This window comes from Rhagoletis zephyria, unplaced genomic scaffold (assembly GCF_001687245.7).
Source record: "Rhagoletis zephyria isolate East Lansing unplaced genomic scaffold, Rhagoletis_zephyria_1.1 Rzeph_scaffold_00368, whole genome shotgun sequence".
Taxonomy (NCBI): Eukaryota; Metazoa; Arthropoda; class Insecta; order Diptera; family Tephritidae; genus Rhagoletis; species Rhagoletis zephyria.
In genome coordinates this window covers 163,422-179,784 of record NW_016157452.1, presented here as the reverse complement: position 1 = coordinate 179,784, position 16,363 = coordinate 163,422, and the positions used below count along the sequence as shown (strand labels likewise).

At 34.3% G+C, this 16,363-nt stretch overlaps 3 protein-coding genes across 4 annotated transcripts in view; 2 read left to right on the top strand and 1 right to left on the bottom strand.

Moving 5' to 3' along the window:
• Positions 1–4,922, bottom strand: part of LOC108359275 (uncharacterized protein DDB_G0289357) — a 33,813-nt gene extending 28,891 nt beyond the window's left edge. The window contains exons 1-2 of the mRNA XM_017611055.1: positions 4,089–4,922; positions 3,460–3,574 (exon numbers count right to left, since the gene is read on the bottom strand). The gene's annotated coding sequence lies outside the window, so the exon portion shown is untranslated. The remainder of the gene's footprint in view (positions 1–3,459; positions 3,575–4,088) is intronic.
• LOC108359280 (uncharacterized) lies at positions 1,470–7,977 on the top strand. Its single transcript, XM_017611071.1, has 5 exons — positions 1,470–1,970; positions 2,111–2,201; positions 6,510–6,700; positions 7,014–7,285; positions 7,607–7,977. The coding sequence occupies exons 2-5, from the start codon at positions 2,141–2,143 to the stop codon at positions 7,872–7,874; spliced, it is 792 nt and encodes a 263-aa protein (XP_017466560.1). The 5' UTR covers positions 1,470–1,970; positions 2,111–2,140; the 3' UTR covers positions 7,875–7,977.
• A 502-nt stretch (positions 7,978–8,479) lies between these two features.
• On the top strand, positions 8,480–13,033 carry LOC108359279 (methyltransferase-like protein 9). 2 transcript variants are annotated; one of them, XM_017611068.1, is made up of 3 exons: positions 8,480–9,315; positions 11,176–11,460; positions 11,511–13,033. In XM_017611068.1, the coding sequence occupies exons 1-3, from the start codon at positions 9,223–9,225 to the stop codon at positions 12,078–12,080; spliced, it is 948 nt and encodes a 315-aa protein (XP_017466557.1). In that variant the 5' UTR covers positions 8,480–9,222; the 3' UTR covers positions 12,081–13,033. The 2 variants fall into 2 exon arrangements, with proteins under 2 accessions (XP_017466557.1, XP_017466558.1); XM_017611069.1 differs by having other exon boundaries at positions 8,657–9,315; positions 11,520–13,026.
• The last annotated feature ends 3,330 nt before the right edge of the window (positions 13,034–16,363 follow it).

Sequence of the window (16,363 nt, the reverse complement as noted above, 5' to 3'; positions counted from 1 at the left end):
GCATGCATATGTACATATCTACGGAGCTCAAGAGGTTGTGTAATCGTAGTCATCCTGAAAATAAATATTTTATTACCATTTTTAATGACTTAGCCATTTCTTTGGTCGATTTCACTTTCAATGTATTCACGAAAATTTACTTACATTCTTCCACTTTTCATTTTTTTAGGGAAATTTATCCCTTTCCAAAAAATAAAACAAGAATTTTAACAATCAAATTAGTTCAAATGTCCGCTGCTCGTCTTTCTATTATGCATGCAATTTTTACTTAAGTCAATCTATGAATCACCAAAAAAATTGTGTTCCCATTTACGTGATTTTTATTTACTTAATTTTTTTCTCATATCTTGCTCGTAAAATGCATACACAAATGTCAAGTGTTTTTTTTTTTGAAAAATGTTTATGTACTTGCGATCTTTTCTGCGCACAGTAAAACACAATGCTGATATTGCACTTTCATATACTTATGTACATACATACAAACATATACGCATTTAAGCCCGTTAGCAAATAGAAAAGAATGCAAGAAGGAGATTATTTACATTTGCTGAAATAAATTTACTGCATTCATACTAATATTAAAAGTCAGCCATACAAATCTTCACGCTCGCTTCTTCCCATACACTGCTCCGCAATGGCATTTGTCCATCCGCCTTGTATATGACAATATACATACCTAATGTATCGCACATTTAGTAGAACAAGATGCGATATAAACGGAACCGCTAACGACCCGATATACAGTGCCGGCCACTTGAATAGAGCCACCATTGGATTCTGAGTATTCAGATATTTTCTCGACGGCCCTGGTTATATTGAAGAAAATGCGTCGTAACACCCTCGACAAAAAAAATATCAAAAATCAACGGTCGTTTTTACTCACCCAAAGTCTGTACCAGATGCTTCACGATTTTCAGGTTTTTACATGAAGCTGTTTCCGGTCGCCACCTTCCATAAGGTGCTATTGTAAATCCTGTAAAATCTGCACATCGTGAAGTACCTGAAACAGGGCTTTTATTGTACTAAAATTGAATGGGCTATAAAACTGCACACCCAAAAGAATTAAAACTTGGAAAGTTTAATTTTTATAAATTTTTTATAAAGTTTGAAAATCGGATTTACATGTTTTTGTTATAGAATATGCTATATTTCTGTGTTCGTATGGAAAAGTAGCTTATGTCGAAAGGCTGGCTTTAGTATAAATCGGCATTCGCAGCATACGATTGCGAATGACTCACAGGTGCTGAGCTGTTGTAGAACTTTTGGCAAATAAACGTGCAAGAAGTAGTTCCGATACTAGCAAGTCAGTATTCTTATTCAGTCTCATCAAAAAATTCCTTGCCGTTTAAAGAGTAAAGGGAATGCCGCATTATACTAAAGCCAGCCTTTCGACATAAGCTACTTTTCCATATGAACACAGATTTTTATACAAAATTCATGAATATTGAATAAACAAATGAAAAACTGTCAATACTGAGGATCAAAAGCGGGCGCTTATTCAGGTTCCCGGCACTGTACATCTACTATACGAAAATGTATATTTTGAATTATCCTCTCAGTCATTTGGTGGACACGACATGGCACAGCCAACGCACGCTCTGGTGGTATACTCGTACATACATACCACATAGTGTGGTGTTCTGTGGCATATGCCTTCTATTTGGCGCATACTAAGTTTTTTGTAGTAAATACTCATATGTATATTCAACAGTTTCAACAGTTGAGCAGCCAAACGGAACGGGACGTACCGTCCAACCAACCGACTCTCTCTTTGTTTATAAAAAAAAAAAACGTTTTTGTTGTTCTTTTTGTATATCATTTTATTTTTCTTTTGGCTATAACCATTAGACTATCTAGACTATATTGCATACAAGACTTTCCATGTGCGCATAATTTTCATTTCTGTATATCTAGTCGCTCAGTTTAATTTTGCCTTAGTTGCGGGAAATACGTAAATATTACGTATGGTGGTGGGTTCTCGTTTTCATTTCATTTTATTTAATTTTATTTTCGGTATTGACAAGGGGACCTTTCGCCTCTACTTACATACATACATACTACATTTACCGAATACATCGCATTTAAATAAAATTGTTGTTTGTTTTAATAGTTAAAGTTATTAAAAAAACAGCAATAAAATATGAATTGGTTACTCTGTATCGCGTCGGTTTTGTCGGTTTTAACGGTTGTTTTGTATAAAGGTAAGAAAATCATCGCAGGATTTGGTGATCTCAATAACGATCAAATTTGTCTGTGGATAGTGAACAGTGCCTTATTGGTCAATACAAAAGTTGTTCGTAAATGTGTACATTAGGGTGGTTAAATGTAGGGAGCAAAGTTTTACATCAGCTTTCCTAAGCGCCAACCCCTACGTCGATGCTGCTATAGTCGAAGATATCACATATAAATTTTGGTCCCGATTGGAGACGGTTAAGACGTGTCGCACAGGGGTCAAAGTTCAGTCTACCCTATGACGACGTTTTAACCGACTACAGTCGGAACTAAAATTTATATGTGACATCTTCGCCTTTAGTAGTATCGATTTAGGGCATTAAATTAAAAAAAAAAACATATTGTTAATTTTTAGAGCCCTTAGAGGCGTCAGGCCTTCGACCCCTTTGCGACACGCCTTAATCGACTCTAATCGGGACCAAAATTTATACGTGATATCTTCGACTATGGTAGCTTCCATTTTGGGTATTAGATGAAAAGAAAATTAATTTTAATTTTTTTGAGTCTCCATAGAGGAATCTGAACTTTGCCCCTTGTGCGAGACGCCTTAAGCGTCTCCAATCAGGACCAAAACTTATATGTGACATCTGCGATAGTGGTGTTATCGATTGAAGGGGTGGGACTGGAAAAAATCGTTCATTTGATTTTTTAAGGACCACCCTAGTGTACATAAATATGTAAATGTGTGATGCTAAAAAACTATTTTTAAAAATTGTAGCTCAAGGTCAGATGAAAATTCCATATCGCTTGTATAAATGAAGTAAGCTTTTTTCTATATAACTACATATTTAGTACGATATCAAAATGGCTTAAAGTTAAAAGTGATATGTGTGTATTAACAGCTTAAAAGGATAAAAAAAAATCGTGTATATATGTATGTATGTATGTTTAAGTATGTAAATGCATACAGACAAGTGCACCTGTTTCGCTAATGTACAACAAATTTATATGAGAGCGCTTTTTGATCTGAAAATTTTTTTATTTTTAATAAAAAATATGTTTGATCGCTATGAAAAACTATCGATGAAAAACTATATATATGTACATATAGTTGTTTTCAACACAGGAAATCCATCGAATGTACCGAATGAAAGTATGGTATACAGCAATATATACATACATATTTACATGCACACATGTATGTAAAACATGAATATGCGAAAGAAAAACATATTCCAAAATCCAATTCCATCATTTTTAAATATAATACTTGATGTATATACATACCTACATATGTATGCATGGAAATACATACATATATTCACTTTCCACGCTCTCTATTGGTTGATGGTCGTTTTGTTATCAGAGAGAGTGGCGCCTGATGTCGTTCACTTTTCGCCTGCTGCAAAATTAAAAAGTTATCGATCAGAGTGGGAGAATGTATAATATTTAGCGAGCAAAAAAGTTAATTTGTTTATACTTATGTATTTACATATGGGTTTACTAGGTACATATATACATATGCATGGATGTTGGGGTGGTCCTTAAAATGCCAACATCTAAATTTTGTTCTACGTACCAAATAAAGACATCCACGAAATTTTCAAAATTTTAAACAAAAGTTGGGCTCGCTACCATGGTTTGAAAAAAATTTAATTTTTTCAAATCGCGAGAATTAGAGCTGATTAAAGTCAAATTTTTGTGGTTTAAAAACAAAAAAAAAACACAATTTTTGTATGCCCTCGTAGCGACTCCTAAATTTTCTTTATTTCGTGCGTACTTAGAACAAAAGGTTGCGTCCCATGATATTGACATTTAAGGGACCACCCTAATGCATGTGCATACGTACATACATACATATGTATTATGTCTAACATAAACGAAATTTAATTATTCCAAATTTTACATTCTCTTACTTCTACTAAAATGTCTTAGCTTGAAAGATTGCAGTGGACATCCAAAAATGTTTGAACTGTGCCTGGTTATTCTCGCTTGTACAGCTCCTGTGGTGCAATTTGAAGTACTACGAGTATTTTGACAGTATATTCATTTAAGAAACCGGCTCAAGACTTATGCGACAGTTGCGGAAAGGATGTCCTTTATACTTGTTGACATTCAATTCCAAGTTTTCCAGTCAAAAAAGCTTCAAAATTTCGTAAACCGTGGAGCCATCAAAATGAAAGCTTTAAAACCCATGAACTTCGATTTATTCCCCATGACCCCCAAGTATTGCTTACAAACTTACAACGCAGATTTCGTGCGCGGCTTTGATGTTTCTTTAGATAGATGGAAAAAAAAATAGGAAAAGTACCGCGACCAGTAGGCCTATTGCGCCCTCAGCCGAGCACAACATTGCATCGAGTCCTAAAGACTATACATTTTAGGAATAGATCCCGTCGGTAGTGAGTGTGTATGTACTTCTCTTAGCCATAGATGTCCTATGCATCTCTTCCTTCTCCGTGAAATGGTTTCACACTCCAAGTAGAGATGCAATGGTGTCCCTTTCGCGGAGTCACAAAAGCGACATAAATAGATTTCTTGACAAGATTCCCAGCTTATGCAAGTGGCCTCTTAACTTACAATGACCCCACAAAATACCTGTAAAAATCATACGCCTCTACCTCTTTAGATTATACCCCCCTAGTAAACCCTCAGCTTGACGAAACCCTTCGTGAGCACTTCCTTTATCGTGCTGTAACAACACCGCAAGGAAACGCTCAGGTCCTATCGGGGTCGAGAAAGCTGACGTTATGGCTAGTGATGGGCAAAAAATCACTATCGGCGACTTTTTCACAGCGATTTTCAAGTCACCGTTTATCACAGTGATTAAAAATATTAAATCACCGTTTTCCTATTTTTTCATTCTACCACGTGTGGCATCACTATTACTGTTGAACCATTCACAATTGCATCAATCGCTGTAACTGGTAAACAGTACTGCCGTAAAGTTTTAAATTAAGATCTTCATTAAAAGGGCAAAAGCATGCTTGATACAACTACTATCTTCGCGAAGTTTTGTCTCATGTATTTTATGTACATATTATATTTACATTTTCAGCAACACAGAAACTTGTCACTTTTTATTTAAAAATGTAATAATATGAAACTAATATACATTTAAAGCTTTACGAATTGCATTTTAATAACGGTATTATAAAATTATGGAGTGCTTATTGCGTTGGCTTTTTTAATGGCTGTATCAAGCTGTACTATCGAAAATTCACATAATTCTAAAATAGTGATTCGAATCACCGATTAAAGTCACTGCTTTCAGGAAATCACAGTAACAGTTTTCACAGTGATTGTAAAATCACCGTTTTGCCCATCTCTAGTTATGGCTAAAGGCCCGTTTACATACAACTTTGGCGTTGCGTTGGCGTTGGCGTCGCTTCGACAGCTGACTATGAATACATGTATTTATATGAAAGTCTCCATATAACCAAAGTTGGGCAACGCCAACGCCAACACAACGCAGGAAGATGTCCAACTCTCAACTTTTCGCGCGCGTCGTTCGTCAGCTGTTCTAAATAATCAAAATTATGTGATTTAATTTTAATTTTTAATCAAATGCGGGCAAGAAATATAGTTTTTAATGCAATTATTGATGTAAAAATTTTGATTTATCAGCCGCTAGTATGTTAATTTAGTGACCAAAGTATTCTGTGCTAAGCGTTCATTGTAGCAAGCACGGGCGTTACGCGCGCCGCTGTCAAAGCGACGCCAGCGCCAACGCAACGCCAAAGTTGTATGTGGACGGGCCTTAACTGGTCGGCCTTCTCATTTACTTTAACTGACATGTACCGTGGCACCCATATCAGTTGGACAGCATTTTTCTCAGCACGGACATTAAGCTTCTCTACGCACTCTGCAGGCGACCGCTATAAAAAAAACAATTATCTTTGATATTTCTCGGACCTGGGATCGGACCCTGAACCTACCGACTTTTGTTTGGGGAATTTTTATGCTGTTACAATAATCAGTTTATAAAGAACGATAAGTGAAAGACTGACTCCGACAGTACATAAATGGAGTTTCTGTGAATGTTATGAACTGACCTTATTTGTGAGTGTAGTCTTAAAAGAAGTGTTATAGTGTTAAGTGTCTGTAATGCAGTGGCGAACCAACTCGTGTCACTACAGCAGCTTATTGTTACCCGATCATATGGCCCTCCCTACGACATCGCAATGTAAATTTTACCACAGGCTTTAAATGCGTTTCGGTTAATTTTGGAGTACTCTTAACCTTTCGGGAATATTCTTTACATGCGTTCATGAAGTAGTAGCAATATAATAGCAATAAAATCCCGACTTTTATGAAATTACTTTGTATTTTTTCAGAAAGCAGCTGCTTGATATTGACTGAAATCGAAGGACCATCTTTGGTGGTAATAGATGATGAAAATGTGGACCCAATACCATTGAATTGCCATTTTAAGGTTGAGCAGGAAACCCACTCTCTGGTTGTGAAATGGACTAAGGATAATAATGTGATTTTCCAATACATCAAAGGACATGGAACCTCCGTAATTGTAAGAGAACATAAAAAGTATTATTTTTAACCGACTTCCAAAAAAGGAGCAGGTTATCAGTTCGTCGGAATATATATATATATATATTTTTTTTTTTGCAACGTCAACCGTCGATAATTCTTTTTGCATCGGAAAGGTAGTGAGGTGGTCCCATACTAATCTGGTTAAGATCCGTTCAGTGGATCATGAGATATATATATATATATATACATTTTTATATGAGAGTTGAAGTCGTTTTTTTTGCTAAAAATTACTTGTTTTTCTTTTAATTAATATGATGACTTGTTTTATCATTTGCTTTGTGAAATTTTAGCCGGAGTACAAAAACGAAATAGCAGCTCTATCCTCCGAACCGGATGACGAACAAACAGGTATACTTCTGATCAATCCGTCGATCGAATCGTCAGGAATATACAGGTGCCATGTTCAAACTGATGTCCAAACGAGATCCATGGATAAGGAGTTGCATATTATTGATATACAAAACTACACATATACGCTTCTTCCGCAACGAATTCAAAACGAAACCCATTTGGAATGTAACATTGAGAATGTGTTTCCAGAGCCAGCGCTAGCTATTATTCAGTGAGTAGAAATCGATCTCAATTTGTAGTGAAACTATCTCTAAAAAAAATATGCTAACATCCGTATTCTTACAAAGTCATAAAGCATGGCTCATCACTGCTGTGCTTTCTACATCGCCTCAAAGTTTGCTGCTGCAACAAATATGCCGTTACAACACAATTTTTTAAGTGTTTGTGTATTTTTCTAGCACTTAAAATCGAATTTTTTGTGGCACATTTTGAAGCGCACTAGAAATCACAACTGTGATAAGCTAAGTTTAGTGACTCTGTTAGAATGGAGGGGTAAGTATAATTAGAACTAATTAAAATTTTCCATACGCAGAGCCTTTGATGGAGAATCAATACCAATTGTGTCAACGAATTCGACGCAGTTTAGCAATGGCAAGTTTAGCGCAAGTGCAATAGCTGTTATAAGAACGGATGACGAAAGCGCAGTAGAATATCAATGTATTACAACATTTGACGGTTTGTCATTTAACTTAACAACGAATGCTGAGTCAGGTAGTATGTCTTTTAGGAGACCTGAATGGAGCTATCTTTTATGGACTTCTTTATTAGCACTTGTTACTTATGAAAAACTTAGATTTTAGGGTTTTATGTCTTTACGCTGACTAACTAATTTATTTGTTGGATTTGTAAATATTTTTTTTGTAAATTTGTAGATAAAAATATATATTTATGTATATTTGTAAATAAAAAGAAAAAACTAATTATGAAAGTGCTTTTATGCAGCTTTTTTTTAATAAGGACCAGTTTTTCAGTGCCAGTTTAAACTTAGATTAAGTAAACCGAGTTTAAATTGAACAGCTGGCTGACATTCGATTGGCTGATCTTAGTTTAAACCAGCCAGATCGGGCGGTTAAACTGAGTTTAAACCACGGGCCGTTATACATTTTCAGTTGCGATCCTGTACGAGTCCGAACTTGCAACTAACATACATTCTAGGATGCCCATCGAAAATGTTTTTTTTTTTTAGGAAATTTTAAGATCCTACCCGCTAGTTTTATTTGTTTTTATGAGAAATATTATTGCATGTTGTACTATCCAAAATGAAATCTATTTTTAAATAAACTGCTAGCTCATTTATTGCACTCGCATAAAAATTGTCGAAGTTAGGCGACTTCCTACATACGTTCTTGAATTTATTTTGTTTATTTACCATACTTTCAGATCTTTTTAGCAGTGTGGCTAAGGAATTCATCAATATTTATAAAATGGGGCTGGCACCGCCCACTTATATGATATATGCGAGTTATGATGTGATAAAAAATGGCTTACGGCTAGACACCTAATATTTTAGATGTTGTATAACTTTTGCGAATTTTATTTATTTTTTTAATTCCTAGCGATTTGACATAATTAAAAGGTATTTCTACATTATACACAGTTGATATCAAAATAGAAAAAAAATAATAATAATTTTCATTAAAATAGCTTGGAAAGGAATAAATGTTTTACGTAATGTTTAACGTAAAGTGAAAATTGAAAAATTAATTATTACTGTATTGCTAACGAACAAACGTTAAAAATGGACGAACAGTAAAGAACAATCGACGATCTATCGGTTGCAATACACAAATCTTAATATTTATATTAATGAAGTGCTAACGTCGGTTGGGTCATTTTCAGGCTTTTCCCAAAAAAATTCTAGTTCAAGTTCTTACGTATCACCCTGTGGCGATTTCTCAACTTGTTTCTGTCATCATTTAAAAACTGTGTTATCATTAAATGCACCAGTTTACCATTGTTTTTATGGAAGTTTAAAATAAAGCACTGTGAAATATGGTTGGTAGGATTAAATAATTTTAAGAGTTGTCTTAAACTAAGTTTCAAATGGCAACAAATTGATCTTGAAAAAATCAATACTAACCAACGCTGAAAGCCGCACACATTTCCGGTCATTCTTTCATACATACTAATACAGTTTAATTTATTAAAATGACTTGTTATCGTCCGCGAGGAACCCTTGCGCGGGCCATCTTTCAAAAATTCCACAATGATCGCTCTTTGGAAGAACTGGATACTAGGCTTGTAAGTGCAATGTACTTCCTTTTGTTAAAACTGCTTTTATGGTTAAGTAAATATGTCTGAATGTATGTAGATGTGCAATGTATTTGTTTAGGTATCGTAAAAGAAAAATAATAAAATAAATATTGTATTAGCAGGAAGTTAAAAGAAAACATAGAAATTATGTAAGCATATTTGCATTTCTATACACAAAGTTCTTTCGAGAAAATATTGCTTCTCTACATTATTTAAAATTGATTGTTCTAAAAAAATTAATGCGAATTGCCTATTAAACATTATTGCTAACGACTATGTAAATGTATGTACAATTCCCGGGAAATCAAATATGTTATTTACAAAACATTATTTTATTAAGTCGTTAAAAAATTTATAAGGAGGATGAACCACTTGTTTGGTTTGCAATTGATACGCGTGTAAATGATTCAATTAAAGCTAAAGCCAAGCACTCGCATTTGTACGTTCCCACGACAGTCGGGTCTACGTAACCGGAACGACCCAGATTTATATCTGGCCAAGGACTGTCACTCTAGCAACACTCCCCAAAAACCCTTTGGGAAACTTGTATGCTGCTACAACAACAACAATTCGCATTTGTACGTGCGTAAATTGAATGCGTCAATTAACCCGCATCCATCGTTTGTAAAAAGTTGATGCAAATTTCGAAAACATTAAAATATTAAGAAAAATGGTTAATGTTTTGAATTGGTTTTTTGCGACAAATGCGTATAGATCTTTCAAGCATTTTTATTTATTTTGGAAAATGAATAAACACATTTTGGTCATTAATAAAAAGGTAAAAAAAAAACAACAACTAGGGTCTTCTTCCATATGTATCAAATTGATGCACTTTGTGTTACAAAAAATTTCCGATGGATGCGTGTTAAATTAAGTCAGGTATACACTTTGGTTGCATTTCTTTATTCATTCTGAACGATTAGAATGAACTTTTTTGTTTACTTATTCTTTAGAACGTTTCTGATGATATGTTAACGTATATTTCAAACGCATTCTGTTTATTCTGGCTGTGAAATGTGATTATCTGGAATGTATAAAGAAACGCAGCCTTTCTTTCATTTCTATAGGTAAATTCATTTTTTACATCTCGGCAAAATTTAAGGGCTTTTCTTTGGAAAAGTAATAATGCTTGTTCATTTTTACAAGACTACTCCAGCAAAAAAAAATACCGAAATATATTTTTTCAAAAAATTTCTTATACATACACTGCCGGAACAAAGTATTGGCACAGCATGTTTTTCACAATATATGCAACAATTTTCATTCTAATATTTTTCCGCTAGCTTCGTATAAAAATATGGTTTATTCTACAACAAAAAACATAAAAATATAACTCCTAAACTTTGTGCAAAACTCGCGAAAATTCAGCAAATTTTCATCAAAACTTTCAACTTTTTAATCAGATTTTTTAGAATTTTTTTTGAGAATGCAATTTTGAAGCCCATTATATTCTAGTAAAAAAATTGTAAGTTCGGATTTAGTTAAAAATCGCGTTGATTTTTGAGAATTTTTTTTTTTGTTGAAGGTAGTTTGCTTTTTTCCATATATAGTATTTTCGAAAAAAAAAAATTTTTGTATGGAAAAGACTGCGTGAAAAAAAAAATTGCCAAAAATCACCGGTAATTCCTGGAATGAATTTATAAAATATATTAGGGGCTGGGCTCTTGCCCCTGAAAAAGCTTAAAAAGTTTTAGCGAAATGTTGGGCCAGAAAGTGAAATTGGGAAAGCAAATCCGACTTCAATTCTGATAAAAAAATTTAAGTGTAACCGTTAAAAAAATATTCCAACAATTTGATAATTAAATTAAGTGTGTTATTTATTGTACTAACTAGTATATGTATTTTCAGTGGTATACAACCAATCATGAACTACCTCCCAAATTCCAAACCAAGTTTGTACCATTGCTCCAGCCAGACGAATCGACAACGCGTTGGCTAGAACGTGCCAAAGTACTATCAACAAATATTTGGCTTCACATCTGGCATGCTGTAGCTCGCGTAGTTTTACAATTTTTTATGACGCAGACTGATATTAATGGATATCTAAATCGTGGTTCTATGTTTATACTATCGGAACAACAATTTGGAAAACTGCTTAAATGTGGTGGTTTTGACTTCAAATCATATGATACTGTAATTATAAAACGGTTAACCTATCTTTATCCAATATTTAAAAAATTAAGCTTTTACAGATACACTGCTTAGATATTGGCGCCGGAGATGGTGAAATTACTATACGTTTGCTAAGATCGATTCAGGATTTACATCCAAATAGCAAAATTCATACATTTGCCACAGAAACCAGTTGGACAATGCGTGAGCGTTTAAAAAATAGAAACTTTAGTATTCTTGAACGGATAAGTGAGGTACAAAATGTCCAATTGATATCATGCTTGAACGTGCTGGACCGATGCATCGATCCAATAGATCTTTTGGAAGAAATTTATAAAGCGTTAGCCCCAAACGGACGTGTTTTATTGGCACTGGTTTTACCTTATGTACATTATGTGGAAATGAATTCATCCCACATGCCACTACGTCCTCTACTAAAACATTGGCCAGAACGTTCTCAGCAAATGAGTTTCGAAGCAGAGGCAGTTGCATTTTTTGAATTACTAGATCAAATGGGTTTCCGTATTGAAGCTTGGACTAAAGCACCTTATTTATGTGAAGGCGATTTAAGGCAATCATTTTATTGGCTAGTAGACATTGTAGTAGTATTGTCAAAAAAACCCTTAGGTAATAAAGTTTAAATATTTATACTAATGAATGTAAAATGTATGTATGTTATTTAAATGCATGCGACAAATGTAAATCTATTGTTCTTAAATGTGCCGGAAAGAAAAAAGGCACTAATGCTAGTAAATATTTTTTGTATTGCAGATTTAGTTATATCCTATGGTATATTTGTAATCTATTGACCTTTGTATTTGTGGTATTTGTGTACAATGGTATTACTTATAGTTTGTAGTTTGTAAATGTAGATGATTTTGCTTAGAACAATTGTAAATTGAATTTAAAAACAGCATCAAGAGTAAATTATAATTTCAAAGCATATTTTGTTCACTTTTATTATGTACTTTTACTGCATATCAGCTTGGTAAAGTGTAAAAAATGCCATGTTAAACCATGTGTTTGTACGCTTTTAATTATAAAATTAACATCTAATTAGTAATGCTGTGACTAACAAAGAACTCTTTGTTAGCATCAAGACGATATGTTTGGGTAATCCATCTGCTAAACAACCCTGTCACGGATATAAACGAGTTTGTTCTGGTAGCATAGGTGAATCGTTGTTGGGAAAGCGGGGTTTTCGTCTGAATTTTTTATATGGATTTGTTATTGTTGATGCAACCGCATATAAATCACGAAATTTTGTCTAAAAAACGGTCCTTACAAATATGTTTTTTTTTTCTGTTACGTCGCACTGTGCGTAATTTGGCGATCAAGGGGAAGGAATATCAAAAATCGAAGTTGGTAAAAAAAAGTTCAGGTACGATATATGTGCGTATGGATGTCTGATATAATAGAAAATCGGTCCCCAGTTGTTCGAAAATAAGGTAGAAGAATGTTGATCTTGTACAAACATGCCTGTTTTGACGAACGATAATCGTCAATTGTCCGGCCTTTATCAATCAGTGGTCGTATTTGTCTCATTTCCTTACGAGATTACAGTCTGAGTATACTTTTCGTTTTACACATTGTAAACTTAAGTAAATACAATTGCGCTCCTTTAAATTTGAAAAAAAAAAATGCGATTTCACTTTTTTCATATGAGGATATAAATTGCTTGTCAGCGTGTATAAATCGGATCTATTCAGGAATCTTTAATCGATCATCTGTCCAATAGGGCCAATAGTGCGACTTTGCACAAAATTGCACAATTTAAAAAAAAAAGTCGATTTAAAGTCAACCTTTAGTAAAGAAATCGCATTTTTTGTGTATTTTTGGTGACAAAAATTTAGTTATTGTGATTTTTTTCATGTCGGGTTCCTGGTGGGAACGACCAAATTTTCTGCAACATAGATATATCACTTTTAATTTTTGACTATAAAGACCTTCCCCTGGAAATGCCCATATAAAATATTGTACTTATGGAATCATGTATGTACATCCTTTGAAACCGTAATCATACAGTCTATTAGAAGTACATAACTAAAAAAAATAATTTTTAGAGTCAAAATTGTGGGCGCTATGATTAATAATAAGGGAGAGAAGAAAAATTCCAAACTATCTTATTTCAAAATTTTCGTTTCAAAGTTTGTATAAGTTAGCCGAATGTCACCTGCCGGGATAGCGATACCATATATTAGGAGTGTACTCGCACGCCCAACTATGTAAAGTTTTAGAAAACTTTTACTGGTTTTGAGTTCTCGTACCCAAAAAACTTGCAAAGTAGGGGAAATTGAGAGAGCAAAATGTGAAAGAGAGCTGCAAATTTCTGCTGGAAAAATTTTTCCCAGCTAAAACTTGCAAGTTAGAAAATCAGATGATCACAAACACATGTTTGTAAATAAACAAAAGAAAATATGGCCTTTTTGAGTTATTTATTGCAAATTTTATTATTAATGCTAGTATACAACGAAAAAGTGAGTAAATTTAATATGCACAACGTTTGTTGTGCTTATTTTTCGCTAATTTGCTATTAATCTCCAGTTTGTTTACTTTAGTGTGTGCTGACTATGGTTGCCGTATGACATTTTTCGTTTGTACCATAATTTACCTTTAAATATACCAAAATAGATTTAAATGCAGCATGCTGAAATGTTGTTTTGCTGAAGTTTCGGTTTTGGTACGTTGATTGTTGAACTGAAAATTTTATAATTTTAAAGCTACATCTGTGCTATATCTATTACATTGTTTTTGGATCAATGATGGGTGTTTGGAGGAGATACTCTTGTTTTTGAATGCGTCACCATGTGATATCACAAATAATTATGAGAAAACTAACTTATTCATATAATTAGTTGGTATTTTAAAAATATTTTTCTTATCGAAAACTATTCAATTGTATAAAATGCCNCTAGAAAATAACTTTTTTCTTTCTTTCCTTAAGGCGTGATCTTGTGTCTTTCGTTCATGCTTCTGTTGATATTTCGTCTCTTTGAGAGCGAATGCTGCTAAATTCTCAGAACTTTTGCTGCTGGAGAATTTTGTCCTCTCAATACGCGTACAAACCTATTGACTGCTCTATAAAATATGCAGGCATGTTCTGCAAATAGTACGATATTAAATCGGTAGGATCTAGAAAACTTATTTTGGAGATTTTTCAACAAAAAGTAAAAAATTTGGCACTAAATCGGTGGATAAGACCTCTTTAGGAAGATTGTATGCTGTTACAACAACAACGTAAATTATGTGTTTTTAGCAGTTTCCATTTGAAATATTTATTACTTTAATTACAAATAGTCAAATCTATTCTACAAATCACATTGATTTCAAATCGTAGGATTTTCAGAATAGTCCTCATAATTGGCAAAATTTGCCGAATACTAATTTTTACTACCGCTGAATCAATTCTGAAAAGAACCAATATTCTAGATTTACCTTCTTTGGAAGGTTGGCCAACTTGCCTACACACGGCTTATTTACCACCAACTTCTAGCGGTTCGCAAACTGGTTGGCCGATAAATCAATGCGTGTGTAGGGCCTTTTCTACGCAGACGATCATATGATTCCTGGTCACGAATTGGCGTTGCTTTCACTGCAAAACGAAAAAATTGAGAGCGAGCGAGAACACTGAACCGCATGACCAATCCTTTCAAATTTGACCAGCCGGCTGAGACCGAATCACTGATCAAAGGAGGGTTGGATTGTGAATACAATTTGCTATTTGCTCCTTTTAGTAGCGAAATGGAGATTTTTCATACTATTTCTCCTTTTAGTAGCGGAATGGACCATTTTTGCTGGTCATTGACTCTCTGCATAACAGCAGGTTCTTTCCCGTACGCAACGCGGGATCCCGCTGGTGCTCAAAACAGCCCAGAAATCATTCCCGTACTCAGCAAAATGGGTAATAGAGCGAAAATTTGGACGTATTGGATCGTAAGTGACTTCTGTTTCCTGCCCGAAACAGCCCTGACGTTTTCTTCGGGTAAAAATGGATGAAGTGTCAAAGTGCTTATGAGCTGCTTTGTGTTTATATGTAGCTTGCATTTACTTTTAAGGAATAGTGAATGGCCTGTTGATTTATTTTCAATTAAAATCAAATTTGTGAAACCAGCCATTTGGTCGCCAGCCAACTTTGAGCTCGTTCAACTTTTTTTCCTTGCAACCCTGTGTTTGTTTACATTCTGTATACATACTTTTTTCTTTTTTACTTTTTTACTTTTATTTTATCTTTCAGCTTCGCTAAAAGCACTTTACCAACGCTTGGCTTACCAAATTTACGCCAATTCATAAAATTTTGCGATTTAAATTCATTTTCAAAAATGTAAATAACAATTCGTGTTGAATCAAAAATAGCCTCGTCTGAATAGGGTGGGCAACTTTTTCACTTTCAACTTCGAATTCAACTTTTGTTGCCAGTGAAATAGCCGCGTGCGAAAGCCCTATTAAAGCTCAAACAGTCAACGACGTAACGTAGACGTAGGTTGCCGCAGACACGATCTACCTTACGGGATTCGCGTGTTAGCGAAAACTCACCACCGCATGGCGGTGACGTTGCCATTGTTTCTCTCTCTCTCTCTATCAACAGTAAATTTGATATGCTGCTACGTACGCCAACCTACGTTTACGCTACGTCGTTGAGTAACTGCGCTTTTACATATCCGAGTATACATACACATACACGTAAATACATATCCTGCAAACAAATGCTCCCGAAATCTTTTTAAAGCATCGGAAGTTTGTTCATATTTTTTTTTACGAATCTTTAAAGAAAAACATATGAAGCGGTTGACAAGAAGTAGTAAAGAAATTGGTATAAAATTTCTCAAAAAAAATTCTGAATTAATACCGAAACTAGGACAAAATGCGCTACCGGAATCGGTTCAGAACCAAAATGCGCTACCGGAATCGGGTAGGGTCCCAATTA